We start from the raw sequence: 27666 nt of genomic DNA on the forward strand, positions 1-27666 counted from the left end.
TCTTAAACTTTGCTTCCACATCTAGAGAAATAAACCTGAAGGGAAGAAGCCATGTGCTTTTTGTTTTGTAAATTTAATACCAGCAGAATAGCTTGTTAAAGTAGACAGATGATTTTTATGTAAGTCATCAAGTATATCCACCCAATACTCAAAAACTTTTATTATGGAAAATTTGAAACATATACAGTATCAGTGCATTATCTCTCAATTTCTAAATTGTTTCCTGAGTGGATAAGATGAAAGACAAGGAAAGATGTCAGTTAACTTTGTGCTTTCTCTTCACTAATAAAAAAAGCAAAATACAATATACCATGGGAAAGACACTGATACAGGAATTACACAGGGACCCAAGAGAAGAGAGGCTCCTGCCTTCCACAGCTAGCATTATGTAGGCAACAATAAGCTGGGTGGAGGCCCAGGTGAGAGCTCTGTAGAGAAGCCTCATAGGCCAGGATCTGATAGATAAGTTGGCAAAGGTGTGAATCAGGTAGTCAGCTTCTACCATCACAGCCCAGCACAGGAAGCCAAACACCTGTCCTGGGTGGAGCCCATGCCACCAGGCCGAGAAGGCAAAGGTCTGCAGTAGCGGCCAGTCTCTGCTGTGCTGGAACACCAGCCGGCGGAGCCACCGGGCTGTGCTCTGGTTCCACTTTCTCGTGAACAGGGAGAGCCTGTGGGTTGTTTCCAGTGTCCAAATGTCTGCATCAGGGACATATCCCTCCTCACCAGTGCTCCGATCAGACTCAGACCCAAAGCCAGCTGCATGGAGGAGCCAATCATCCAGGATCCACTGGGAGTAGTAGGTGAGTTTGAAGAGCCCAGCAGTGGACCACAGGACATATATGCACTCCAGCTGCCGGCAGTCGGCTAGTCCTGTTCCTGCACTCACCATGCTGCTCAGGGCCACCTTTAAGCACTCCAGTCCAACAACCTGCAGGCCCCTCCAGGTCAGAGCCCAGAAGGAGTAGCCACAGAAAGAGCTGGACCCTTGAACACAAGCCTGAAATCTCTGGAAGGAACACAGAGGGCCTCCCAGCAGAGCAGGGAAAAAGAGCAAGTAGCTGAAATAGGGCAGAGCCTCACACAGACATTCAGACAAACAGCTCCTGCTCCTGATGCCTCCTGTTGTTGCCTCCACTTTCCCCTCACAGATGTCCAGAGAGAGGGATGTGACCCTCTGGGTCAAGAGCATAAGGGAAGAAAGTGTGATGCAGAACCTGAAAGAGATGTTTTTCTTAATATGAAAGCACCCTATATTTATTGTCTCTCCCATTCCAGTCTGCCATACATGACTCAAAACAAATCATGCCCCACAAAGACTTTTGGATTAGTTCAGATCCACTCACTCAGGATTAAAAAGTAAACGGAGCCAGATGTGGTGGTGCCTATCTGTAATCCCAGCACTTTGGAAGGCTGAGACAGGAAAATTGCAAATTCAAGCCCCACCTGGGATATTTAATGATTTGGCAAGACTCTGTCTCAAAATAATAATAATAATAATAATAATAATAATATAAGGGGCTAGGACTCAATGTGAAGGTCCTGGTTTCAATTCCCATTATCACACAAAAAAAGAAAGAAAGAACGAAAAGGTAAATGGTGAAATTTATTGTAGGGAAATATTGATTATAATATTTTAAGAATGGCTTATAAAGATTATGACTAGAAGCCTGAGAGAAATTTGCCACAAAAACAAAACAATAACTTAATCATGGAGTGACTACCGGAAGTTGAAGAGTTTTAACTAGAAACCAGACCCTGACTGCAAGATTCCACATGATCTGGGACCTGTGCTGAGAAGTGGAGCTGGGCACTTGGTGAGTCAATAGCAGTTTGAGTTCCTTTCCTCATCAATCACCTGAATTCTTACTGTTTTATGCTGACAAGATGATTGTGGAGAACAATTAGTGAAAAGTACAGGGATAAATTCTCTAATCAGTAATGCTGTCCTAGGGAAAGAAAACAGTGTTACCTTCCAGCCACACCTGTTTGCCTGTTTCTGAAGTTTTAAAGAAACCTGACTCCCTCACTTGATTTATCCTAACTGAAAGCAAAGTAGACTCCAGATGCCACCAACACCGCCTAATTCACCTTCTGTTGTGGGCTGAATGTGTCTCTCTCAAATTCATATACTGCAGTCCTAATTCCTAGTACCTCAGAGTGTGGCTGGATTTGGAGAGAGGGACTTTGAAAAGGTGATTAAAATGAGGTCAGAGAGGTGGCCCTAATTCAATAAGCCTGGTGTCCTTCTAAGAAGAAAATAGGACATGGATATATACAGAGGGAAGACATAGAGAAGCCACCATCTACAAGCCAAGGAGAGAGGCCTCAGAAGAAACCAATCCTGCCAAAAGCTTCACCTTGGACTTCTAGCTCCTGAATTGTGAAGAAATCAAATTCTGTCATTTAAGCTACCGGTCTCTGGAGCTTTGTTATGGTAATTCCAGTAGACTAGCATATACATTCTCACTTCAGGTCTGGATCAGCCTTCCTCCCCATCTAGCCAGATCCTGCTCAACTTGCTCTTCCAGCCCTTATCAGGCCCTGGCTTCCACACCCCTTTCAGTATTTCCTGTGTCCTGCCCACCTGCTGTCTTGCCTTTCTTTCCTTTCCCTCAGAGAAGCAAGCCTGAAGACTTTGGTAACAATAACAACAACAAAAAGTATAATAACAACAGGATTCTGGGTGTGGTAGGGATGGAAAGGAAGAGAGGGGACCAATGGCAGGTTAGAATCCCGTGACCTACCTCGAGTGGCCACAGGTCCTAGTCTGAGTGACAGACTATCCACCTAATAACTAGAGAGAGCCAGGAACATGAGACCTTGAAAGCACATAGATATTTATTTTCCTAATAATGACCATCTCACTAGCACAATAAGACACTTCTCTAAACTGTCATTAGCTCTTACTTGTTTGTTGTTTTTTTCTGAATGGGTGACTGCCCTTCTTGGGGTATTAAAATGACTGAATGAAGATAAAAGTTATACAGCAGCTGCCACCATGGGAAGGCAGCACAGTTGATAGTGGATTTATACATTATTTGTTGGCTGCATGTCTAAACTGCCCATGCTGTGGTGAGCACACGGTGCTGTCACTTCTGGGCGTGCCTTGTCTGTGGGCTCTGGACTCCTACTACCCATTCCTCCTGTTCTTTCCTATTTATTTATTTTTTATCTTTTGAGATGGGGTCTTGCCATGTTGCCCAGGATGGCCTGGAATCTGGGCCCAAGTGACTCCTGCATCAGCCTCCTCAGTAGCAAGGGACTACATGCACACACTCCCATGCCTGGCTACAAGACAGGTATTGTTATCCCCATATTTTTTTCCCCCAAAACCAGATCAAGTCTGAAAAATGCTAAATAACTTGCTCATGACCACACTCTTCAAATGTGAAAGAATTAGGATTCAAACCCAGCCCTTAAATTCTTCCCCCTGTACCAGCAAACATCTGGGCAACTCAAAGGAGCAGGGTGCTATACCTCAGGGACGGAGGCTCTTGCAAATAGTACTCTGTGTAGTGCAGACCCAGGTGACACAGGGTCTGCCAGGTCATCTGAAAGAAGAAAGTCCACCTGTGGATCTCCTGAGGGCCAAGCGAGGAGACCAGAACCACGGCACAAACAGCAGGGATGAAGACAAGCACAGAATAGACACCCATGGCAGCCAAGGCCAGCATGCCTCCTCCAGCCAGAAGAAAAATGTACCTGGAAGAAAACAGACCTCGTTACTCTTGGAACAGTGTGGCAAACCAACCACCTCAGAACTCAGTCCAGGGAAACCAATCAACGTAGGGCCCACATAACACACAGAGGAGCCATGCTGCTATGATACCAAAGCCTTCCTTTTGTTCTTCCAAAGAAAAGAAACCCTGAGAAAGAACCAGAATCAGTCTGTAAACTGTCACCTCGGGTGACAAACCCTGATTCCTGCCTTGGTGACACTAGGAAACTCTCTCATGGGTGCCTGTCCTTCAAGTGGTTCTCACCAAAGACGTCCACTGCTGTGCCTAGCAGTCCTGGAGGGCTCACTGGCAGGGACATTGTTAAAATCTCCTGTGTGTTGTCTGACTAAGAAGGTATGTGGAAGACCCGGAGGAGTTCTCTAACTTCTTTTTCTCAACATGAATCCTTTCTACAGGGTTTACCCTATCTTGAAGCATTTCAGAGAGCCCAAGACAGAAAGGAGACTAAATGCCTCCTTTGGATAAGTGTTTGAAAACTCAACCAGAAAAATTGTATGTCTACCCTTCACTGTCATTACTGCATTTTAGAGCTTATGTATGTATTTTTGCATGTGTTTTTTGTTTTGTTTTTTTTTGCAGGGCTGGGGATGGAACCCAAGGCCTCAGATTTGTAGAATCTTTATTCCTTTTTTGCAGCACCAACCTTGGTCTTCTCAGTCCCCCTGACTTTCTTGATCCTATTTTCATTCCTTCTGCCATTTTCTTGAAGTCTTTCTTCTCATATGGGCCATGTCTTGCAAGTCTAAGCTTGGGTTCATTTTGATTTGTGTAACCCAAGGAATCATCAGTCACACCAGTCATCTTATCACCACCAAAACAGTGTCTGAATCCAAAATACAAAAATAACATCGAGTGTGTTTTTCTACATTTTGACTAGTTTTCTCTAAATTTCTCTCTTAATACTATTGTCTTCCTGGGGTAAAGGATATCAATGACTATTCACTTCCACTGTAGCTGTCAGTTAGTCATGAACTTCCTGGTCAGAATTGTTACTGTGTCATCTATGATAGTAGCTAATCCTCAGACAGCCAGGGAAGAAAGGCACTGTTGTTGGTGTTTCTAAATGACGTAAACATCAAAAAAGTGGTTTGTGGACCACTCCTTCCTCAGAAATCAAATACATGAGGAACTCAAGAGGCTGGCGGGATGAAGAGTGTATGTCATATTATGTAGACTTAGTTCTTATACAAAGGGCTTTTTAAAAAATTGATTCCAAATTAATAAAGGTGACAGAAAAAGTATAAAACAAGGACTGGTCAGAGACCAAGAAGGTGAGTCAAAGAAGCTTCTTTTTCTCTACCAAGTCAGAACCAGAAAACTGGTGTATATTATGGCTCCTTGTCATGGTGTTGGGCACACACTGGCAAGAATTTCTTTCTTGGGGAGACTAGTAGATAGCTAACTCAGGTATATAAAAACTCTGGACCATTCCTGGGCTTTTCTTTTCTTTTTTCTTTTTTTTTGGCGGTACCTGGGATCAAACTCAGGACCTTGCACTTACGAGGCAGGTACAGAGCCACTGAGGCAAATCCCCAGCCCCCTGGGTTTTTCTTTATCCTAAGGTTGAGGTGGCTCTTCCCCAGCAGAAGTAGAAGCCAGACACATCCCTCCCACCCAGAGGGATTTATAAACACCAAGGTATCTATACATGGATACAATGTAGGCTGTATAATTTATTGAGGACTTTCAATTTCATTTAATTTCATTCTAGACATTGTGCTAATGATCCCTTATGAGAAATATCTTTATTTAATCCTTAAAATAACCCGAATGAGACAGGCATTATTATTTCCATTTTACAGATAAGGAAAGGGCACCTCAGAGAGGCTTTATTCACAAACACAAGAGCACTCAGTGCGTAAGGGAGTTAGAACTCCAAAGTGAGCAATCTTAATCCTATGGTAAATCCGTGGGGTTTAACTTTTATTTTACTTCATTATTTTGTGATTCTTTCTCAACAGGAAACTTCTTTATAACTGTTCCCCAATCCCCACCTCCCAAAAATGAAAGTAAGGGCCATCAACCATGTGACAATATACCATACAAACTCAGCAGTCATGATTACTAGTTACAGCTGGATTTTAAGAAACCCTCATATATAAAAATTATAGTTTCCCAAATTAGAAAATTATTAGGAAATGGCCTGTGGACAAATGAATTTTCACCTTACAAAAGAATATTCCACTAAAACTTTAAAAATAGGGACTGTTTCTAATGAAAGAAATTTGTTGGATTAAAAAATCATCACAATCAAGTGAACAAATCTCTAGTGACAACCCAAATCAAACCCCCATTGAGATATAGCAAATCTATCAAGATTTGTTTTGACTTATTTCTCCAAGAAATCATACAAAGGAGCCCTCTGTGATAGAGCACACCTATAAGCCCAGCACTGTGGGAGGCTGAGTCAGAAGGATCCCAATTTGAGCCCAGCCTGGGCAACTTAGTGAGTTAGCAAGACCTTGTCTCAAAATTTAAAAAAAAATTTCTTTTAAGTTTTGGGGATGTCACTCAGTGCAAAGACCCCAAGTTCAATAGCCCAGTACTGCAAAGGAGAAGAGGATGGCTGGAGATATGACTCATTGCAAAGGCCCTGAATTTAATCCTTTCGCACTGCCAAAAAAATTGAAAGAAAAAAAGAGGGGGTAGAGAGACAGAGAGGGAAGAGGGAAGGAAGGAGGGAAGGAGGGAGGAGAGAGAGAAATCATACATTTTGTTATAAATATCACATATAGGTGTTACTCAACATAAGATTTAATTTTATTGAAAATGATCAAAATCCATAAGATCAGAACTGCCCAAGAATATCTGTGATCTGTGTTTGGCTCAGAGGTACACTTCTGGGGAGCTTCCTGTGCCATCTCAACCCCCACCTCTCCCCAGAGTCCGTCTTCATCCATTTACCGTGTAGTGCGAGCCTATCAGACTTTGAGTCAATGCAGACATGACCAATTTCCAAGCCAGTTTTACTCTATTGTACGTGTTCATTATCAAGCAACCAATTATCAGTAGCAGAGATGACGAGCTCAAAACAAGCACAACCGGTACGTAATCTTCACACATGCAGTCCGCTCTGTGCTTTCTGCTCTATTATTGTATTCCTAGATGTAAGAGCAAAATTAGCCATCCAGCCTACCTGGCCTGAGTAGAAAATGAATCCCAGTTGCAGAGATAATTAAAAAGAAGTGCAAAAGGAAAAGCAGCCCCTTGATAAAATGATACAGGATGGAGGAAGAACAGCTCGATCCAATCCATTATGAAGTGGGACACGGACGCTATCATTCTGGCATCTTCCGGCAAGAAAAATTGCAACCAGGTTCTCCTTGGTCTTTTTATATGGTTTGAGGTCTGGGCGAACAAATCCAAACAGAACCACTGGAGATAAGCAGGATAAAAGCTGGCTTTCTTATAAAGGGAACTGCACTATGGAAACCAAAATACATCTCAGTGTTATATTGCTTCATTGTGTGTACTGAAAACATTGCTTTCAGAAGTTGAGGCTCATAGTCTACGTAGCACATTGTTTGCCTTTCTAATCATCAGGCTGTCATTTTTTCTTCACTAAGTTAATGAAAAATTTCATTTTCCAGTTGTGCACAGATAACTCTCTGGGTTGGGCAGGGACTTAAAAGAATATGAACAAAAAGAAGGGAGGCAAGTTCTTAGGGCAAAAAAACAAAATTTCCTTTCCTAACTGCCACTCTCCTCTTTATATTATTTTGAATATATTATAGTATTGTATGCTATACAATATTCCTATTTCTTAGTTCATTTATTTCCCACCCTTACAGGTAAAAATGTGAGCTCTACAGAGGAGGTACTTTGTTTTTGTTTTGTTTTACTATTTGGTACTGGGGATCGAACTCGAGACCTTGCACTTTTGAGGCAGGAGCAGTGCCACTGAGCTACATCCCTGGCCCAGGACCTATAATACAGAAATAACTTCCTAGAGGCAAGACAAGAATGAGAGGCCACCTAGGGAATAAAGTGGTGTCCTTCCCCTTCAGTCTTGGCCCCAAATTTTCCTTTTCTTTTTAAATTGAGGGTGGAGCAAGTAGCAACAGTCACCAGCCAACCAGGACATCTACTTAGTAGTGATGAGGCTGGCTGTTTGGTAAGAGTGGAGGACCTGACCCCATCGTGGCTTAGCCCCTTGGGTCCCTGAAGTGATGGCCTCAGCCTCTACCTTTCCCCAAAGGGGGTTGCTTCTTGCCCAGTTGGGAGGGGTCCTGAGACTCCTGGGGGCAGGCTGCCTGTCAGGCTGTGTAAGATCCATGATTCTCAAGTATGGGGGCGTGGCCTGGGGGCCATTTCTGCTATTTGAAAATACTTGCTCTTACAGATTCAGCCTTAATGTTTTTCTGACATCCTAGTAAGAGCAGACCCTGCACAAAGTAGCTATCAGAGTTAATATTGTGAGGAGACAAAGTATTGAGGATAGTTTTACCAAAGCTAATGCACTATTGAATACTTTCTGCATTTTACCATTGATTTGAGTACATCTTTATAAAACTGAATGTAACAAAAACCCAGAACATTTTTGGAAATTGTATTCTCTCTAGCAACTTTGTGTGAATTTTTATACAAGCATTGTTTTATGAGTTATATAAAATGTTACAAAAATAGAAAAAAAAAAGAATGAGAAGCCATCTTTTGGCTAATGGATCCACCTGCTGAGGCCAAGGCATTACACATTACAGAGTTGTCTCAGACCTGCTGTTTTTCATCTCCCAGGCTACCTGCAAGAACAAGCAGCCTAAATACAGGACAGGAAGCTACATCTGACACAGGATAATCTAAGGGGCAGGACCACATCTTAGAGAGAGCCAGCTCTGAACAGAAGAGAAAACACAAAAGCTCTTAATGACTGGAGAACTTTGAGCAAGTCATTTCTCTATTCCAATGCTTAAAATTAGACCTAATAGTGCCTGCCTCAATAGAATGTTTATGAAAATTTGATAAAGTATGGAAAAGCATGGTATATAAAGCAGATCGGTTGGATGTAGTTGGAGGTAAAATAAGTGAATAGTAAAACTCATGAACATTCGTGGGCTACTGTTTGCTGTGGTTTGCATGAATGTCCCCCCAGGTATAGAAGGCTTGGTCTCTAGCCTGCAGAACTTTAGGAGGTGGTGCCTAGTGGAAGGAAGTTATGTTGTTAAGGGTGTGCTCTCAAGAGTTTATTGTGATTCTGGCCCAAGCAGTTTCCTCTGCCACATGCTCCCTACCAGGATGTACTGCCTTGCCACAGGCCCATAGGCAACAGGGCTAAGTGACCATGGACTGAAACCCCTGAAACTGAGCCACAGTAAACCTTTCCTCATCTCAATTTTCTCAGGCTTTTTGCAACAGTGATGGAAAGCTGACTGAGAGAGGCGATTATGTCATGAAGCCTCTGCCCTCACAAATCAGATTAGTGTCCTTGTAAAAGAGCTGTTTGCCCCTTCTACAATGTCAGCATGCAGCAAGAAGAATCATCTATGAGGACTGGACCCTTCATCAGAGAATCTCAAGTGCCTTGATCTTCCACTTCCCAGCCTCTTGAACTGGGAGCAGTAGATTTCTTTTGTCTATAAATTTTCCTGAGTATGATGGATCTATTTTTGTGTCAGCTAGGCTAGGCTACAGTCCCCAGTCATCCAATAAGAAAGTGGTCGATAAAAGTGTTTTGTGGGTATCATGAAAGTCTGTAACTGGTTAACTTTAAGGAAGAGAGATTATCCTTGATGACCTGGGTGGGCCTCACTACATTCGTTGAAAAGACTTAAGAACAGAATTGTGGCTTCCCCCAAAGAAGAAACTCTGCCTGTAGACAGTAGCCTCACCCTCTGCCTGAATGTCCCAGCTTGGTCTACAATTTCGGACTTGCCTAACCAGGCCCACACAATCACATAAGCCAATTTCTTTCCATAAGCCTCTTGCACACATTTTTTTTTTTTTTTTTAGACAGGGTCTCCTTACGTAGTTCAGGCTGGCCTTGAACTCACTATGTAACCCAGGTTGGCCTTGAGCTCAAAGCAGTCCTCCAGCCTCAGCCCCCCGAGTGCTGGGCTTGCAGGTGTGCACCACCATGACACCTGGCTACACATCTCTCCGTATTCTGCTTCTCTTGTTGAAAACTGATAATGTGACATCTAAAGAGTCAGAAAGTCTTGGAGATGAGTGGAATCAATAGGGGTTGGAGTTACCTTGGCTCCTTGGAGAAAGGAGTTGCAATTGAGCTCAGAAAAGAGGAAGAGGAGCATGAGATATTAGAAGAAAGAAGCAAGCTGGGGCTAGACCTATCCCAGAGATATGTTATAAAATGTAAAATAACTGGATTTTTTTTTTGAGACAAGGTCTAAGTTGCTCAAGCTGCCCTGAAGTTGCAAACCTCTTGCCTCAACTTTCTAAGTAGCTGGGATTGATTAGTCATGTGCCAACATGCCCAGCCCTGGATTTCATTTTTAAAGGATGATTTTTAGACAGACATGGTGGCACACGTCTGTAATTCCAGCACTCAGGAGGCAGAGGTAGGAGGATCACCAAGAGTTTGAGGCTAGCCTGAGCTACAGTGAGTTCAAGACCAGCCTGAGCTACATAGTGAGACCTTGTCTCAAAAACATTATAATAAAATAAAAAAGGATGATTTTGACTACCAGAGAATGACTTGAATTGGGAGGATAGGGATTGAAGTAGTCAGCCTTCCCATTGCTGGAACAAAGTACCTGACATACACAAAGGAGAAAAGGTTTTTTTGGCTCATTGTTTCTGAGGTTTCCATCCATGGTCAGGAGGCTCCAAGACAGAAACAGCATGGAGGATGAGCATGGGGGAGGAAAGATGTTTATCCCGTGGCTACCTGGAAGCAGAGAGAAAGAGGAAGAAAGACAAGGAGAGAAGGGACTGGAGACAAGAATACACCCTTCTAGCTCACATCCCCAGTGACCCACCTCCTTTGACCAGGTTCCACCTATCAGCACATTCAGCTACGAATTTATCAACAAATTCATCCACTGATAAGTATGGCACGCCATGATCCAGGACCTTCCAAAAGCCCCACTTCTGAGCACATAAAGCTTTGGGGGGACTTTTTTGTGGTAGTGGGGATTGAACCCAGGGCCTTCAAACTACATCCCCACCCCATTTTTTGAAACAGGGTCTCACTAAGTCACTAAGTTGCCTAGGCTGAGCAAACTTGCGATCCTCCAGCCTCAATTTCCCAGAGTGGTGGGATTACAGGTGTGGACCACCATGCTCAGCTTTGGAGAACATTTTTGGGTGTGATTTTAAGGATCAAGCACGGAAGGAGCAGACAAGGTGGCTGGGTTCAGACTAGAGATAGTGTGGTAAATGGTGTAAAGTGGGAGAATGAGGCTCAGAAGTAGGACAGGCAGACCTTGAAGGTGAATCACACACATAGGTGACGAGGGCCAAGGATGACTCAGTCCGGCTTGAGCACCTGGGTGAAGGTGGATTCCATTACTGAGATGGAGATGAAAGAGCAACCGTTTGAAGGAAGGTTAAGGTTATCAACCCACAGCTCCCGTTCTGGACGTTTTAGGCTTGAAAGACTTTCAGGAATCCAAATGGAGATGCCAAATAGTCGATCGAACCATAGGTGTGAAGCTCAGCAGAGGACGAAATAGCGATGATATAATTCGAGAACGCCAGCAGGGAGAGGACAGCACTTAACCTATGGGAAGAACAATCTTGCTCAGGAGAAAGGCCCAGGGCCTGGTAGGAAGAATCCTCACACCTAGAGGAAAGCAGGGAGACCGAAAAGCTACACCCAGTAGGAGGGACAGAAGTAGGATGTGATCACGAGTATCGAACGGTAGGAAGCAAAAGGAAGTCACAGCGATGCGCAATAGAGTGACATAAACGTATTTCAAATTTGAGTCTATCAGTCTTTGGACAGTGATAAAATTCGGGAGGCACCCAAGGTCTCCCGGTACCGGGAGCAGGGACACCTCGGCCCCGCCCCACGGCTCCGCCCCTCTCCCAACCCTGCCAGGCTCTGCAATCGCGTGCAGAGATCATCGCTCTATCCAGGCAGATGTGTCGATCTCCGCTCCAATTGGAGACCAGGGCTGTACCATGGCGGAGAAGACTCAAAAGAGGTGGGTCTGCCGTTTGAAAAAAGCCTGTTGTCACCCCTCCGCAGGGGTGGAATTTGTTCCTGGTTGCCAGTGGTAGGGACTGAGATGGTATCCAGACTAACAATACTTAAATCCCACAGATTTGGCGTTGGCTGAGGCGATGAATTGGGGTTCGGGACGTCAAAGGGGAGCGGAATCGATCCTGGGAAGGTTTTTATTCTTCCATCTCACCATCCCTCCCCCCGCAACACGCCTGCGCAAAAGGGGTCTCTAGCCAGCGGGCGGGCAATGTACCGGGACAGCCACCGGTGGCAGTGTTGGGGCCGCTGTGCGCTATTGGCCTGTTGTTGGCCTCTCAGCTGTTCCCAGATCCCCGTCGCTGGTGCTGGACTCACCCTGGTCCCTTCCTGTCACCGGGCGGGGGTGGGTGGAGTAGGATGGGTGGAGTATGTAAACAGATTCGCAGTCGAGTGGCCTAAAAGGCGCTTTGCCTGGCCTGGCTCCCTGGTGCGGTGGAGCGTTTGGTAAACTCGGGGCACAGGAACTGTGGCTGCTTCTCCCGAGTCTTCATCGCTGGAGACCGATGTTGAAAGAAATGGCTGGGATGAGAGAAACACGCAAGCAAAATCATTTGCAAAAGCAGCGGTGTTCAGGACTCTGGCAAAACAGACCTTGCGTCTGGTGCCATACATTAAATTTGGGGGTTTTATTTTAACCAGATAAACTGTATTTTTTTTTTAATAGTGCAGATTGAACCTAGAGCTTTCCTACTGAGCTCCATCACCAACCAGTCTAGCACACACCACCTACCCCCCAGGGTTTTGCTGCATCACTAAGTTGTCCAGGCTCGGTTTGAACCTCCTGAGCCTCAAAAAGTGCTGATTGTAATATTTTGTCATAATATAAAGAAGAACTCATCTAATATAAATGTGTGCAGTATATAGTAGCTTACAGTAAAGATGAAAGGTATTGTGACCAGGTTTGGGAATGCTGGAGACTCCTAGAGGTAGCTTATAGCTTCTTTCTGTCCTGAGCAAAGAATTGATCAAGACAAGAGCAAATGGTAACAAGGTTTTACATTTATTAAAAGTAGGAAAAGAGGGCTGGGGATTTAGCTCAGTGGTTCCACCGCCTGCCTGGCAAGCGCAAGGACCTGAGTTTGATCCCCGGTACCAAAAAAAAAAAAGGAAAAGAAACAGGCTCTGCAGAGTGAGTTTGGGCCAAGTAAAGTAAGGGGGAAAACTACACTCTAGATGAGAGTGGATTACGTGAAAGAACACAGCAGAGAGCTCAATTGGCATCTGACCTTTATGTATCACCCAGTCCTCAGGTTGACATCAGGTCTAGGCTGTCCTGTCCAAACTGCTCGAGTTCACCTGAGAAGTCCAGGAGCAGGGATTTGGGAACTGTTCTGCACATGTGTCTAGGGGTTCTGCAATTAACAGGTCACACCTATTCCCCAGCCAGTCTGCTATGCCCTAATCTCGTGCCTCATTTCTCCCTGTGAGACACATATCCCCATAATTTTTTATGGGGTGCTGAGGGAGGGAAGGTCTCCATCTTTATATAGCTATTTTCTGCTGAAAGGGGTTGTAGGGCCTACCTACTGAGGATTATGTGCTGTCCAACTACCTTGGGGTGTTGTAGCTCACTGGCTGGTTTGAAGAAAAGAAAAAACTGTCAGGAGATAAGAAGAATTAGTGACTGTTGAGCTGCCTTTCTCATTAGGAGAAAGCTTGGTTAACTTTACTATTAGGTTGGGGGTTTAGAGCCCCAAATATAAGAAGAAGCAGGTCAGATTTCCATGCTTCCTGTGGAGGAGAAAATATGGCAAAGAGGGATAATAGATAAATTATCAAGACCCCCAGAGCCATAGCCTTAGCAAGATTACCCACATTATGGATCTAACTAAAAACAGGAGTCTCAATCCAGGTGTTTGTTTAAACTGTTGTGAATTAGGGTCATTAGTGACTCTACTTATCTGCATCCAGAGCAATATTGGAGCCTTGATTTTTGAAGAGGAGCCACATGTCTTCCAGAAGGTCATAGGAGTAGCTTGCTTCCTAGTCCTGTGAAAATTCTACTGACCATTTCCCATGTAGGGTTTTTATAGTTTCCCACTGCATCCCTTGAGGAAGGACCACTTTAATAGTTCCTCAGGAACTGGGAATAAGGCTAGGGTCTTGAGGGACTGTAAGGCTACCCTTCTTGCCTCTCCAGCATCATTTTGATTTCCCAAGGAGACTTCAGACGTACCTCTTTTGGGTCCCTTGGAATGAATGACAGCAACCTGCTTGAGAAGATAGACTGCCTTTAGGAGTTATAGAATTTCCTGCTTGTGATGTTTACTTATTAGTTAGCAAGTTCCTTTTTTCTAGATTGCTGTATGGAATGTAGCACCAGAAAGGCATATTTGGAGTTTATATAGCTATTTAGCTTTTCTTTTTTTAATTCTTAAGTTCTTTTATTGGTACATTTTAGGTATACAATATGTTTACATTTATCATTGGGTGCTTGTACCTGTACATGATGTATGTTGATTCTTATTTTTTCCCCATTACCTGTGTGCCCTTCACCCTCCCACCCTTCCCTATTTCCATAGATTTCATTTCCATTTTTTTTCTTTTCTCATAATTTTTCCTTTCCCCTCTTTCCTTTCCCCTTCCCCTCCCTCCACCCCACCTCTTTGGACCTTTTTTCCTATTTCAAATTATCAATTATTCATTTTAATCATTTTAACCCTTATTTACACTTTCAGTTTCTCACACTAGAGAAACTATTTGCTATTTACACGTGTGTCCTATTAATTTCACTTAAGATTATGGCCTCAATACGCATCCATTTAGCTATAAATGACTCTAGTTTCTTGTTCTTTATGGCTGAGTAGTACTCCATTTTATTAAAAAACCACATCTTCTTTATCCAGTTTCCAGTTGATGGGCACTTGGGCTGTTTCCAAGCTTTAGCTATTACAAACTGTGCCACTATAAACATGGGTGGACATACATTGCTGTGGTATGATTCTTTTAATTCTTTTGGGAAGAAACCCAGCAGGGGAATAGCTGGGTCAAATGGGACTAGCTATTTAGCTTTTTGCTCTTTCTTAATATCAATACACAAATGAGAGCTATGAGCTCTGCTTTTTGAGCAGAGGTCCCTGGGGGGAAGGAGTTTGACCTCAGTGACCTGTAGTCAATAGAAATAGTCAAACCTATTTCTTCAGCACAGAAGAAAGCAAATACTTCATGATCCCTGGGCCTAAGAAGGAATTGGAAGTACCCACCTCCAACTTTATTAATTATAGTATTTGTTGCCAAGTCTTGTTTCTACTTCCTGGACACACCTGCAGCTTGTCAATACTGCCTCTGCCTTTCCACATTATCTCTGCAGGATTAGGCCAACTGCCTCCTTAAGTCCCCCCCTCTTCCATCACCAAGTAGTTCATCTCACAAGTGCCCATTATCTACATGCAGTTTGGTTGTTGTTGGCCTGGTTATGAGAATCCTTCAGTGACATTTTGTTTACAAGTACAGACTCAAATCCTTTGTCTTAGTCTACCAGTTTGTTCACTGGCTAGCCTGTTCTTCCTTCCCAGCCTCATCTGCCTTCTCTGTCTTCCTGCCGTCCATACTTTTAATTTAGTGATGTTAAACCTGGCAAGAAAGAGAGGTTTTAATTTTGCTACTTACTTATCTTTGCCTAGATTGTATGAGTATGGTTTTTGAAATAGATAATACTGTTTTAACATTTTCATATAGGTATTCTTGCATAAACGTTATTCTTTTCTGCTATTCAAAACATAATTTTTATCAAAGTAATGTGTGTATACACATAGTTTGCTAAAAAGTCATTTGGAAAGCAGCAGCCCTTGCCTTATCCTTCACCATTCCACATTTCTGCTACTTGGAAGCAGATTCTTTTATAGTCTTTTTTTTATGATAATATTTGTGATCGAACACAGGACTTTTGCACTGAGCTACATCCTCAGCTTTTTTTATTTTTCACTTTTATTTTGAGACAGAATCTCACTAAGTTGCCTTGGCTGGGCTTAAACTTGCCATTCTCCTGCTTCACCTGACCAGAGTTCTGGGATTACAAGCATGCTATTTATTTCTTATAGTTATTGAGAGTTTAGTAATTTCATACTGACACTCCTCTCCCTGTCCCTTTCAATACCTGCACACACATACACCCCCTACTCTCTGATATATCTGAATTTATTGTTTAAATAATCATTTTAATGTTACTTTTTAAAATACATGTAAATATTATTTTTTATTGAGTCCAGAAGACATATAACTGAATTAACTTTTCTTTCTAACCATTGTGCCTCATTTAAAAAATTTTTATTACTGCCTGTTAATTTTATAATATTATTGGGTTTCAATGTGGTATTTTTATACATGCTTACAACATATTTTGATCATATCCATCCTCCATGTCATTGTTTATTTCCTTTTCTATGTCCTGATGTTTTCCACATCTTCCAACAGATATGTCAAATGCCCATTAGTACTTTTTACAAGTTCTCGTCAGATAATTTTCCCGTTGCTTTTCTTCTTGGAGACCTTCCCCCCTAAATTCCTCTGCCCAAGTTGCTGTCTAAGACTAACTATGTACAACTATTGTCCTGACCTCTCCTCTGTCTTTGCCTGCTGAAGTCTATTTCTAGAATCATTTTGTCTATTGATTTACTTTTATTCAGCTAAGCATACCCCCTAGCACAGTGATGGTGAACCTTTTAGAGATGAGTGCCCAAACTGCAACCCAAAACTCACTATTTAGTGCAAAGTGCCAACACTGCAGTTAAACCTAAATACTGAGGTTTTAGTTAGGGAAAAACAACTCATGCATTAACATCGCTTATCTTAAAAGAAAAACACAATAGTAAACGTGTGCCATAGGTTTACCACCATCATTAGCAGCTTCCTAGTAAAGAGTGCATAGATTTTTGGTTTCCCTTTTGCAAATCTAAAACTGTTTTTATTCTTTCTATGCTTGATTACTGGCTTATTTGAATACACAGTTCCCTGAATTAATTATAAGGGTGTTTGTTTATAGGTTTTTATCTCTTGAATTGTCTGTGTTTTCTCAAACCATTTTTTCCCCTGTTTATTTTGGTCTTTTTCTTCTAAGCTGGAGGTGTTCCTCGAACATCTGATTACTTTTGGCTCTCTGTCCATTATTAAGAATGAAGACTAAAACCCTGAAAGCTTTAGATTTGTGCACAAGGCTGATTTTCTGTTGTGCCACAGTGTACAGCATAGCAGGCAGGAACCCATCCTTTCCCTGGTAGTTTCTCCATGTTGCCTGAAATCCTGTATGAGAGTCAAGGAGGTACACGGGCAGAGAGCAGGTGGGCTCACTGGTAAGCCCTCAGGTCCCACTGGCCTCTGGAGCACAACACCTCAGGATGGGTCAGTTTCATCTGGCTATGTACACTGAGGGTAGTAGGGCCATGTGTCCAGCCCCTCTAATTTATCCCCTTGCTCCACATCCCCTGCTCTCTCCATTCCTATCCCCACTCCCCCTTCCCTAGATACCTAGTATCCTGGAGCTCAGCCACTTACTCTTTTTCCTTCTACTTCGTTTTCCAGAAATCTGTTGACATCTTTCATCTGGTATTGCTTCCTCCTTTGGTCTTTGTTCCTTTTGAATAATACTTCTTTTGTTCCTTTACTGGAGAAATAAAAGTATCAAAGGGGTGGAGTTTTAGAAGGGGAGATAAAGTTGTTCATGTAGAACTGGGGTGTGCAAATTTTCTCTGTGTAAGACCAAATGGTAAATATTTTAGGCTTTGTAGGCTCAACTCTGCAGTATATTTAACTTCATCACCATGTTTAAATGAAATTTAGCACAGGTATCTTAGTGTTTTTATGTAGTTTTACCTTGTTTTTATTCTTATGGAGTATGTGATTTTTATTTTTAGGAATGTATTGCAGTAAGTTGATGACTGAATTTTTATTCCCCCTCCTCTTTTATAGCTTACAAGGTTATTAACAATATTTCATTATTGCCTCTTTGAGGGCAACCAATATTGGTTTCTCATCTCTCTCATTCCAGATATAACTCATAAACATCCAAGTAATTATCAAGGAGCACACATTTAATGTATATCATGAATTTGCTTCAAAAAAATGAAGTCTTACAGTATATTTTTTTTAATCAAAAAAGTCATCAAGCTAGCCAGGCATGGTGGTGCACACCTGTAATCCCAAATCTTAGAAAGTTGAGGGAGGAGGATTGCTTGGAGTTTGAGGCCAGCCTAGGCTACATAGTGAGTTCAAGGCCAGCTTGAACTACATAGTAAGACCCTGTCTCAAAAAATGAAAAAAACTCACCAGGCATAGTAGTGCAGGCCTGTAATCTCAGTACTCGGGAGGCAGAGGTAGGAGGATCATGAGTTCAAGGCCAGCCTGGGCTACATAGCAACCTTGTCTCAAAAAAAAAAAAAAGAAAAGAGGGCTGGGAATTTAGCTCAGTGGTGCCACTGTCTGCCTCAAAAGCATCAAATTCTGAGTTCAGTCCCCAGTACCAAAAAAAAAAAAAAGAAAGAAAGAAAGAAAAGAAAAAAACACTTGAAACACAAATAGAAAATAAGCATTTTCATGAGTGAATATTTAATGGAGCATATAAAAAAAGTAAATTGATATAAGTAAATCATTGTCTAGCATTCCAGTCCTTACTGGTCACAGAACGTTATTTACTGAAATGAAAAAAAAACTTTTTGGGAAGTGTACTTATTTTTAAAATTTATTTATTTATTTTTTAATGTTTTTAATTTTTTGGTTTTTTGAGACAATATCTCACTCTGTAGCCCAGGGTGGCCTCGAACTTGTGACAATCCTGCCTCAGCCTCTCGAGTGCTGGGATTACAGGTGTGCACCACCACACACTTTTTGGAAAATTTATAAACTGAGGCAGTTACATTTTTTTTTTAAGGTAGCAAGGATTCACATTTATTAAAGGTGGAAAAGAAATATGCTCTGCAGAGTGACAGTGGGCTGTTAAGAAGGTTCACAGTGGCTGGGAGGATAATGGCAGAGGTTGAGGCAGTAATATTTTAAACAATAAAGCTTCAACTATTTCACTTACCAGGTTTTCATAATTTACATAAAATGCAACATTCATGGGTTTTAGTGATCTAATGGAACTAGAATACTTTTCATTAATACAAAATAAGGCAAAGAATTCTGTTTATTTAATACTGTGTTGGAAGTCTACGCCAGAGCAATAAGGTAAGAAAAAGACAAAATAGGCATACAGGTAGTGGGGTAGGATAGAAGAAATAATGATAGAAAGAAGACAAAAACGTCATCAATTTAAAATTATACTTTTAAAAAAACTGCAACTTTAGGATACAGTCAAAATTACCCAGATTGTCCATATCTGTGGTCCAGATCTTTACTCCCCAGGCTCATTTATGCTCCCTAGGCTGTCTTGTTTTTTCCTTCCAGACCCGTAACTCCCAAATCTCTTAAAGATATAAAGTCCATAAATTAACCTCGTTGATTAGATAAAAAGCAGTAACCTGACCTTAGAAGAAACAAGCTCAAACAGTTCAAAGAATGTTTTAAGGCAAAACATTTTAGATCACCCATCTTTCTCTTTAGAGGCTATCTCCAAAACCCCTGACCACAGTGCACTCTCTCCTCAATGCTGTGTACTCCTTTAACTGTGCCTAATGAATCTACCTATGCCTCTCTCTAACATGTCCTGAAATTCTTTTTCTGTGGAGATGTTTACAAACCTACTACCTTTTGGGGACGGGGGAGATTGAGGTCCCTGTCTCTTTTTGGGGGGACCACCTCAGATCCCAATGTGGTGGTAGTAGGAATAGAAAAAAATTGTCTCTGTTCACAGACAACAGAATTGTTCATGTGGGAAATTCCAAAGAATCTACGAAAAAGTGGGGTTAGGGACTGGGGTGGTGGCTACTGCCCAAAAAGGCAAGGGAAGGGGGCGGGTCGGCAAGGTTTTAAGATACAGAGTAAATGTACAAAATTAGTGTGTTTCATTGTAGTGCTAGCAATGAACAACTGTAAACCAAAATTTTGAAAAATCGAGACGGAACTTTGAAGACAAGCTATCTAAAATGGTATTGTTTCATAGAAACTAAGAGCAGATCTAATGGCAAGCATATCTTTTGTGGTTAAAAAAAAACAACAAAAAAACAATGTTTTTGCCTTGTGCCTTTTAGGCATCCCAAGTTCCAAGAGAAATTATTTTCTTACTCAAACAAGAGCAATTATTTTCTTAACAAAAACAAGTTCCCTAGTAAGTACTGCTTTAATGAGGAAATTGTGTTGCAGGTCCTCACATCAGCTCAGAATTCAACCAGGGACAGCATTTAGCTAGATACAGATGTCAGCAGAAGAGCACAGCAGAATATAAAAAGGAATCAAGTTAAATGGAAACTATTAGAGTCTTTTAAACAGTGTGTACTACCATTTATATATGTATATATATATATAACTTGGTAGATAGCATTCTAATATATATTGTTATAGAAGAAATAGAAATCTTTGCAAATTCTATGTCTTTACACTAATATTACCTTGCTGATTGTTGACTACTTTGAATGTACATTCCTTTTCTTCAATTTACAAAAATAGTGGCTTGTTGCATAGTGCCTATTTTTTGACTTTGCTATTTTTGCTTCTCAGAGTAGCTTGGAGACATCTTCTAGGTTGGGCTTTGAGGAGTGACTGGACCGTGAGTGTGATACTGACTTAATCTACCATTGGTTTAGCATAGTTCTGGTTGTGGATAATGTATTTATTGAAAAAGGAAGACCTACCCTGGGTATGGGTGGCACCAGCCAGTAGGCTTAGAATGTGGATGGAATTAAAAGGGAAAGAAGAAAGGCTCCCTGCTTCCTGCCTGCCTTGCCATGAGCTCTTTCTCCTCTGCCATGCCCCTGTGTCATGCCCTGCATTGGAGCCAACCGACTATAGACTTAAACCTTTACAAACTATGAGCTACAATAAGCCTTTCCTTTTTAAATTTGTGAGTGTCAGGTATTGTGTCCCAGCAATGAGAAAGTAACTAAGACAAAACCTTATCCTTTTACAACTGACTACATTTTTCTATCAATGTTTAAATCTTTTTCTCACTATTGCATCAGCAGAGCTCCAATATTAGCATTACTAATCTTACCGGTGATGAACATTACCTTTTTATTCTTATAGTGTGAAGATTGCTCCTGGAGCAGTTGTATGTGTAGAAAGTGAAATCAGAGGAGATGTAACTATAGGTAAGAAAATAATTTATTAATATTTCTTAATAATTGATGTCATATAATCTAGTGCTTTACCTTGTAATTTAGTGCTTAACTATTGTCTTCATGTCTGTTTCACTGATGCCCCGATTTTATTGACAAAACAATGTCTTTTCTCCTGAAGGTGTGCAATCTTTCTAAAAGAAAGCCTAAGTTTAAACTTTTGTCTGAAATACTAATGAGATCATTCATGTATTTGAGAGAGAGCTGTTATGTATATACAAGTACCTATGATGGGCCAAGCACTGTTGGCACTAGAGACACAACAGTGAGCATAACAGACAAAGAACCAGGCTTTGTGGGACTTGCATTCCACTGAGTGTTCATTAAGAGTGTGGATTATGGAGTCCACAGCCCTGGGTTAGCTTGCTCCTTATTCCTTATCTCCTGGGTTACCTTGGACATGTTACTCGACCTCTGTGACCTTCATTTTCTCCAACTGTGTGATTGTGTGTATCAGGATTGGTTTCAGCTGCATGTGGTGGTCACTTAAATGCAAAGGTTTATTCTTGCATATAAAAAATGTAGAAGTAAGGATTTCAGGGATGATCTATTGATTGTCCAGCAGGAAGCTCTGGCCTTGTAGGCCAGGAAGTGATGTTAGAGTACCAAGAGTCAGCCTGGGTGAGAAAAGGGGGGAATGTGAACAAAAGGGCAAGCTGAGTCAGGTCCTTCTAAATACCCTTCCTGAAAGTTCACACAACCCTTCTCTGTGTCTCATGATGAGAACTTGGTCTTATGACACGGAGCTGCTAAGGAAGATGTAGTTGTCCACATAGTTATCCCTAATAAATTCAGGGAGGGTTCTATTACAAGGAAAAAGAAAAGAGATATTGGATGGTACCTGTCACATGCAAGATAGTCTATTGCAAGAGAATGTGAAAATTGTGAGTAATAAACTTTCTTGAAGTGTTAGCTGTTAACACTGTAAATATTACAGCCTAGCCTTGCTAGAGGTCAGATCCAACATTTAGATCAAATGAATAGTTTTGCCCGTGACAACTTACATTAATGACTAAGTTCTCCAAACTCACATTTCTCTACCCACTTCTATTATTATTATTATTATTATTATTATTATTATTATTATTATTACTATTATTTTGGTACCGGGGATCAAATTCAGGACCTTGCACTTGTGAGGCAGGCAGCAGAACCACTGAGCTAAATCCCCAGCCCTCTACTCACTTCTTTCACCTGTGCTTTCACTGGATGTGATACCCTTAAGCTTTATTGGTGTGAACTCATCCTTCTCAACAGCTGCATGTCACCCCCATGCTACCAGAGTAGAGCTTTCAGTGAATCATTATACTTTTAGAGAGAAAATTTCTTTGTATTGTTTGTTTAGTAGAAAAATATGATATCTTATAAATGATACTATCTCTTTTCTTTCTACTAAACCTAAGCCTCCAGCCAACTTAGGCATTATATCTTATAAAGCCAGTGAAGATTGTGACATTATATGGAACTTTGTTAAGAATTTGCAAGGTTGCCCAAGCAAGGTGGCATGCACCTGTAGTTCCAGCTACTCGGGAGACTGAGGCAAGAGAATCACAATTTTGAGGCCAGCCTGGATGACTTAGCGAGACCCTTTCTCAAAATAAAAAAATTTAAAAATGGCTAGGGATGCAGTTTGGTGTTGATGCCCTGTGTTCAATGCCCAGTAATCTGAAGGGAAAAAAAAGGATTTGCCAATTTGATTGATTGATTTTATTTTGTTTTTTCCCCCATTAAGTTTATTGATACATTTTAGGTGTAAAATACATTTACATACATCATTGGGATCTTGTACCATTACATGAGTATCTTGATTCTTATTTTTTTTTCCCCTTTCCTTGCCCTCCCTTCACCCCCTCCACCCTTCCCTATTTGCAAAGACTTTGTTTCCATTTTTTTCCTTTTCTCATATTTTTTCTTTTCGCTTTTTTCCTTTCCCCTACCCCTCCCACTTCCCCTACTCCTTTAGATCTTTTCTTCCTGTTACACAATATCAGTTATACATTTTTTAAATTACAATATTAAGATCTAGGAGACATTACCACAGATTTTACAGAATTTAAAAGGATATAGAAAGCATATTACAAAAATCTTTTTTGAAGTAAATTTGACAACTTCTAAAAAGTACCTTGGAAGACAAATTAATGAAAATAACTCTGGAGGAAATACAAAATTTGAATAGCACCTATTAAAGAAAGTATATTCCATGGGCCGGGGATTTAGCTCAATGGTTTCGCTGCCTGCTGCGCAAGCGCAAGGACCCGAGTTCGATCCCCGATACCAAAAAAAAAAGAAGAAAGTATATTTCTAGCTTGAAAACCTACCTATATGACAACAGCAGCCTCATATACATTTTAACTGATAAATTATATCAAACAATTAAAGCAGAAAAAAGAAGAAACACTTTTCCCCTCATTTTAGGAACTCAACATTGTGCTAATCCTAAAACTGGATAAAGATAATAGAAGAAAAAGGTATGAACGTAGGTAGAAATTTCTTTAACCAAACAAACTATTAGAAGTCAGATCTGGCAGTATGTAGAAAGTGGTTTAGTTACGGGGATGGCAGTGTTGGTTCAGCATTGGAAGATCTACCCCCAAAAGTCATCATTTTAGCAGAGGAAAGGAAAAAGCCATATGATCCTGTCACTAGCTGGAGAAAAAGTACTGGACTAAATTCTACAGCTGTTCATGGTAAAAGCTATCAGGAGACCAGAAATAGAACAGAACCTTCTCAACAGATTAAAGACATGTACTCAATACTTCCAGTGAGAATGCCTTATATGAATGGAGAAGATACAATGCTTTCTCCCTAAGGTGGGGAACAAGGGCAGATATGCCTACTCTTCATCTGTCCATTAAACTTTTATTTTGCTTGTTTGTTTTGTTTCATTTTTGGTACTGGGGATTGAACTTGGGTCCTTGTGCTTGCGCAGCAGGCAGCGAAACCACTGAGCTAAATCCCTGGCTCTATGTCCATTAAACTTTGAAACCTAAGCCCCACCAAAATAGTCCGGCAATAAAATGACACAATTAGGATAGGATTGGCAAGGTAGAAGCAAAATCTTTCTATGTAGATGAAATGATCATCTACAGAGAAAATACTAAGGAATCTCTAGGAGCCCCTAGAACTTGTATTTGAATTTAGCAGGATTAGAAAACACAAGATATATATAAAAATTCAGGTCTATGTATACTTGCTATAAATAAAGAATTGGATGTTGAAATTTAAAAAAAAAAAAAAAGGACAAAAAACAGTGTTGGAAGACGTTTAGTACCTAATTTTAAGACTTCTTCTAAAGCTGCAGTAATTAAGGCAGTGTTGGTGTAAGAAAAGACGTATAGATCATTTGAATAAAACAGAGAATCTAGAAATAGAACCACACGTATATGGTCCACTGAGTTTTGAAAGATTATTTAACATTAGCATTTTATAGAATATAAACTCAATCCAAGAGCCAAGGAAAAGATAGTGTTTTCAGCAAACCCGGTATCTGTATATAAAACACCTGGTATCTGTATATAAAAAATTAACCTCAACCCTTTATTTCCATACATAAAAATAACTTGAAAGGATCTATGAACCTAAATATGAAAGCCTAAAACTATAAAACTTTAAGAAGAAATTATAAGGGAAAATATTTATGAATTTAGGGTAGGCAAGAACTTCCTAGGATACAAAAAACATGATGTATAAAAGAAAAAAATTGATAAATGAGATTCCATCAAAATTTAGAAATTTAAATGACATCATTAAAATGAAAAGTAGTCCTTATACAGACCATATTTACAATGCATATAACCTATGACCAGAATATATAAAGAACTCTTACAGCTCATTAATAGACAACCCAATTAAAAAGTAAACATAAGAAGATGATAAATAGCCAGTACAGCACAAGGTAAGGTGTGCAACTCTAGAATCAGAAAAATACTAATCAGTACAATAACAAGATTGAATTACACACTCATTAGGGAGATGAAGTTAAAAGTTTTAAAAGCCTTGTCATGACTTTTTCTTTTTGTTGGATTCTCCCCCTTTGCATTTAATTTGTCACGCCCAATGGATTCATTCTGCTGGGCTTCCTGGGGTTGTGATCCTCATTGTCTTTTCCTAGGGTATTGTCTAAAATTTTTTGGAGTGTTGGTTTGGTATTCATGAAGTTCCTGAGGTGCTCTTGATCATGAAAGTATCATTTCTCCACCAATTTTGAAAGATAGTTTTGCAGGGTACATCAATCTGGGTTGGAGGTTGTTTTCCTTTAGGGCTTGAAATACATCACTCCAATCTCTTCCTGCCTTGAGGGTTTTCATTGAGAAGTCTGATTCTGTGATTCTGATAGGCTTTCCTTTGTATGTGATTTGTTTCTTTTCTCTCACTACTTGTAGAATTTTGTTCTTCTGTTGGATTTCTGGAAACCTAAGTATTGTATGCCTATGTGTAGATTTTTTTTTTTGATCAAGGCTAGCTGGAGTCCTATATGCCTCACTTATCTGTATGTCAAGTTCTTTTCCCCTGCTTGGAAAGTTTTCTGCCATCACTTCTGTGAACAGTTTTTTTTGTTTTGTTTTTTTTTTGTTCCAGGGATCGAACTTGGGACCTTGTGCTTGTGAGGCAGGCGGCAGAACCACTGAGCTAAATCCCCGGCCCCCATGTGAACAGTTTTTTATTATATCATCTGTACTCTCTCCTGTTTCTTCATTGACTCCGATCAGTCTTATGTTATTCTTCTTTGCATTGTCTAGCAGCTGCTGGATTGATTTCTCATGTTCCCTTACAATTTTAAAGCAGTTTTTCTTTTCCTGGTCTCTAATTGCAATCTTATCTTCTATATCTGAAATTCGGTCTTCACATTGGCTCATTCTATTGTGTAGACTTTCAATGGAGTTTTTAATCTCCTAGAAATCTATTTGCATCTGTTTTATGGATTCCATTTGTTTCCTATGTTGGGATTCCATCATGTTCCTCAGATCCTCTATTTTTTTAATCTATGTCCTCTCTAGATTTATTAATCATGTCTTGCACTATGAGCACAATCTTTGCTGTTATCTGAGTAATTATTTCTGATTTCATTTTTCCCAGATCCTCTTTTGTTGCCAGTTCAGAGAATCCAGGTGGTTGAGTATCAAGACTGTTCCATCTCATTTCCCTTTGAGGTTGCTGTAGGTGATCCAGAGGTCTGTTTTTGAGGCTTGGTTATGTGTCTTCTCATTTCCATGGGGTGGGGGTGGGGGCAGTGCTTCTGGCACCAGCGCGGCTCACCTTCTCTGCTCTAGGAGCATGGGATGGTTGCAGGGGAGCTTCCTTCCAGGTGCTAGGACTGGCTCAGCTTCTCTGCCCTAGGAGCATGGAATGGCGGCTTGATTGATTTATTTTAAACTGACACATTTTAGAAATTTAGTAAATGGCCCCTTTTTCTCACTGCTGTGTTAATTTTTTGTCTTTAGTGTTGCTTAAACCACTTGAAAACTTTTTGAGAAATCATGAGGGCTGCACAGTTATCAAAATACTCTCCTACCTTATTTTTACACATCATTTTACTACATTATTTTTATGACTTTCATCATGCTTTGAGGAATGGCATGGTACTCACCATGGTACCAGGATGCTCTATAATGAGAAGGGTTGGGCATATAGCTCAGTAGCAGAGCACTTGCCTAGCTATGGTAGCACATAAGAGGCCATGGTTTCAATCCCTGTACCACCAAATAAATAAATAAATAAATTTTAGAAAGAAAGAAAAGAAAACTAATTATGAAATATCTACCTGGCTTTCATTGTCTCTCCACCTCCTTTATTTTCCTTTGTATTACTGCTGACTGAACCCAGGTGTTGTATATGCTAGTCAAGTACTCTACCACTTGGCTACATCCGTAGCCCTTTTTATTTTATTTTGAGACAGGATCTCACTAAGTTGCCCCAGCTAGCCTCAAATTTGTGATCCTCTTGCCTCAGCCTCCTAATTAGCTGGGATTACAGGCATGTGCCACCCCAGCTGACCCATCCCTTTCTTTATCTCTATTATCTTCCTTCCTTCCCTAAATATTGAAATTACGTAAGGAAATGCTGTTTTTAAATCTACTTTCCATCTGATATTTGACCACTAGCTTACAGTGCACGATTCTAACGGTTAATATACACGGTATGATTGGAAAATATGATGACTTTAATTTTTTTTAAATGTGTGATAGTAGAAGACACTCTGTCATTAATTCCCCTCAAAATATTCTCTCTCTCTTCAAACACATGTATCTCATCATTCTTGCCCCTTTCTAAAGCCGTTCTGGAAGTCTTCTTTTATGAGTGTCTTTGTTGCACTATTGTGGCTGCTTCAGTGTCTGAGTTGATTCAAAATCTTGATGTTTCATGGTCATTTTGACTTTGGGGAAGAGCTAGGAGGCACATGGGGCCAGGTCTGGTGAATAAGGTGAATAAGAACACACTATAAAGTTTTTACAAGCCTGCCTTTCAATTTGATGACCCTCTGCACCAGAATTGACTGAATTGTTGATCACAGTTTGTAAAGACACAAAAGAGCACTTCCAGACCTGCTCTTCCAGAACTG

The 27666-nt window shown here is 40.8% G+C and overlaps 2 protein-coding genes across 3 annotated transcripts in view; one reads left to right on the forward strand and one right to left on the reverse strand.

The window, feature by feature from the left end:
* Positions 1-199: 199 nt before the first annotated feature.
* Positions 200-11635, reverse strand: Mboat4 (membrane bound ghrelin O-acyltransferase MBOAT4). Of its 2 annotated transcripts, none has more exons than XM_087217233.1 (3): positions 11122-11635; positions 3481-3705; positions 200-1217 (listed from the first exon to the last, which is right to left on the reverse strand). In XM_087217233.1, exons 2-3 carry the CDS (start codon positions 3675-3677, stop codon positions 257-259), a joined length of 1158 nt encoding a protein of 385 aa, XP_087073359.1. In that variant the 5' UTR covers positions 3678-3705; positions 11122-11635; the 3' UTR covers positions 200-256. The 2 variants fall into 2 exon arrangements, with proteins under 2 accessions (XP_087073359.1, XP_004867726.2); XM_004867669.3 differs by lacking the exon at positions 11122-11635 and adding an exon at positions 6880-7166.
* Positions 11636-11729: 94 nt separating this feature from the next.
* The window catches only part of Dctn6 (dynactin subunit 6), a 30668-nt gene continuing 14731 nt past the window's right edge, over positions 11730-27666 (forward strand). Inside the window, exons 1-2 of the mRNA XM_004867655.4 lie at positions 11730-11845; positions 21016-21080. Coding sequence (XP_004867712.1) covers positions 11823-11845; positions 21016-21080 — 88 coding nt within the window. The 5' untranslated portion in view covers positions 11730-11822. The remainder of the gene's footprint in view (positions 11846-21015; positions 21081-27666) is intronic.

The sequence above is a fragment of the Heterocephalus glaber genome, unplaced genomic scaffold (genome assembly GCF_053883595.1).
Source record: "Heterocephalus glaber isolate CG9 unplaced genomic scaffold, H.glaber_assembly_v1.0 deba00001461, whole genome shotgun sequence".
NCBI lineage: Eukaryota > Metazoa > Chordata > Mammalia > Rodentia > Bathyergidae > Heterocephalus > Heterocephalus glaber.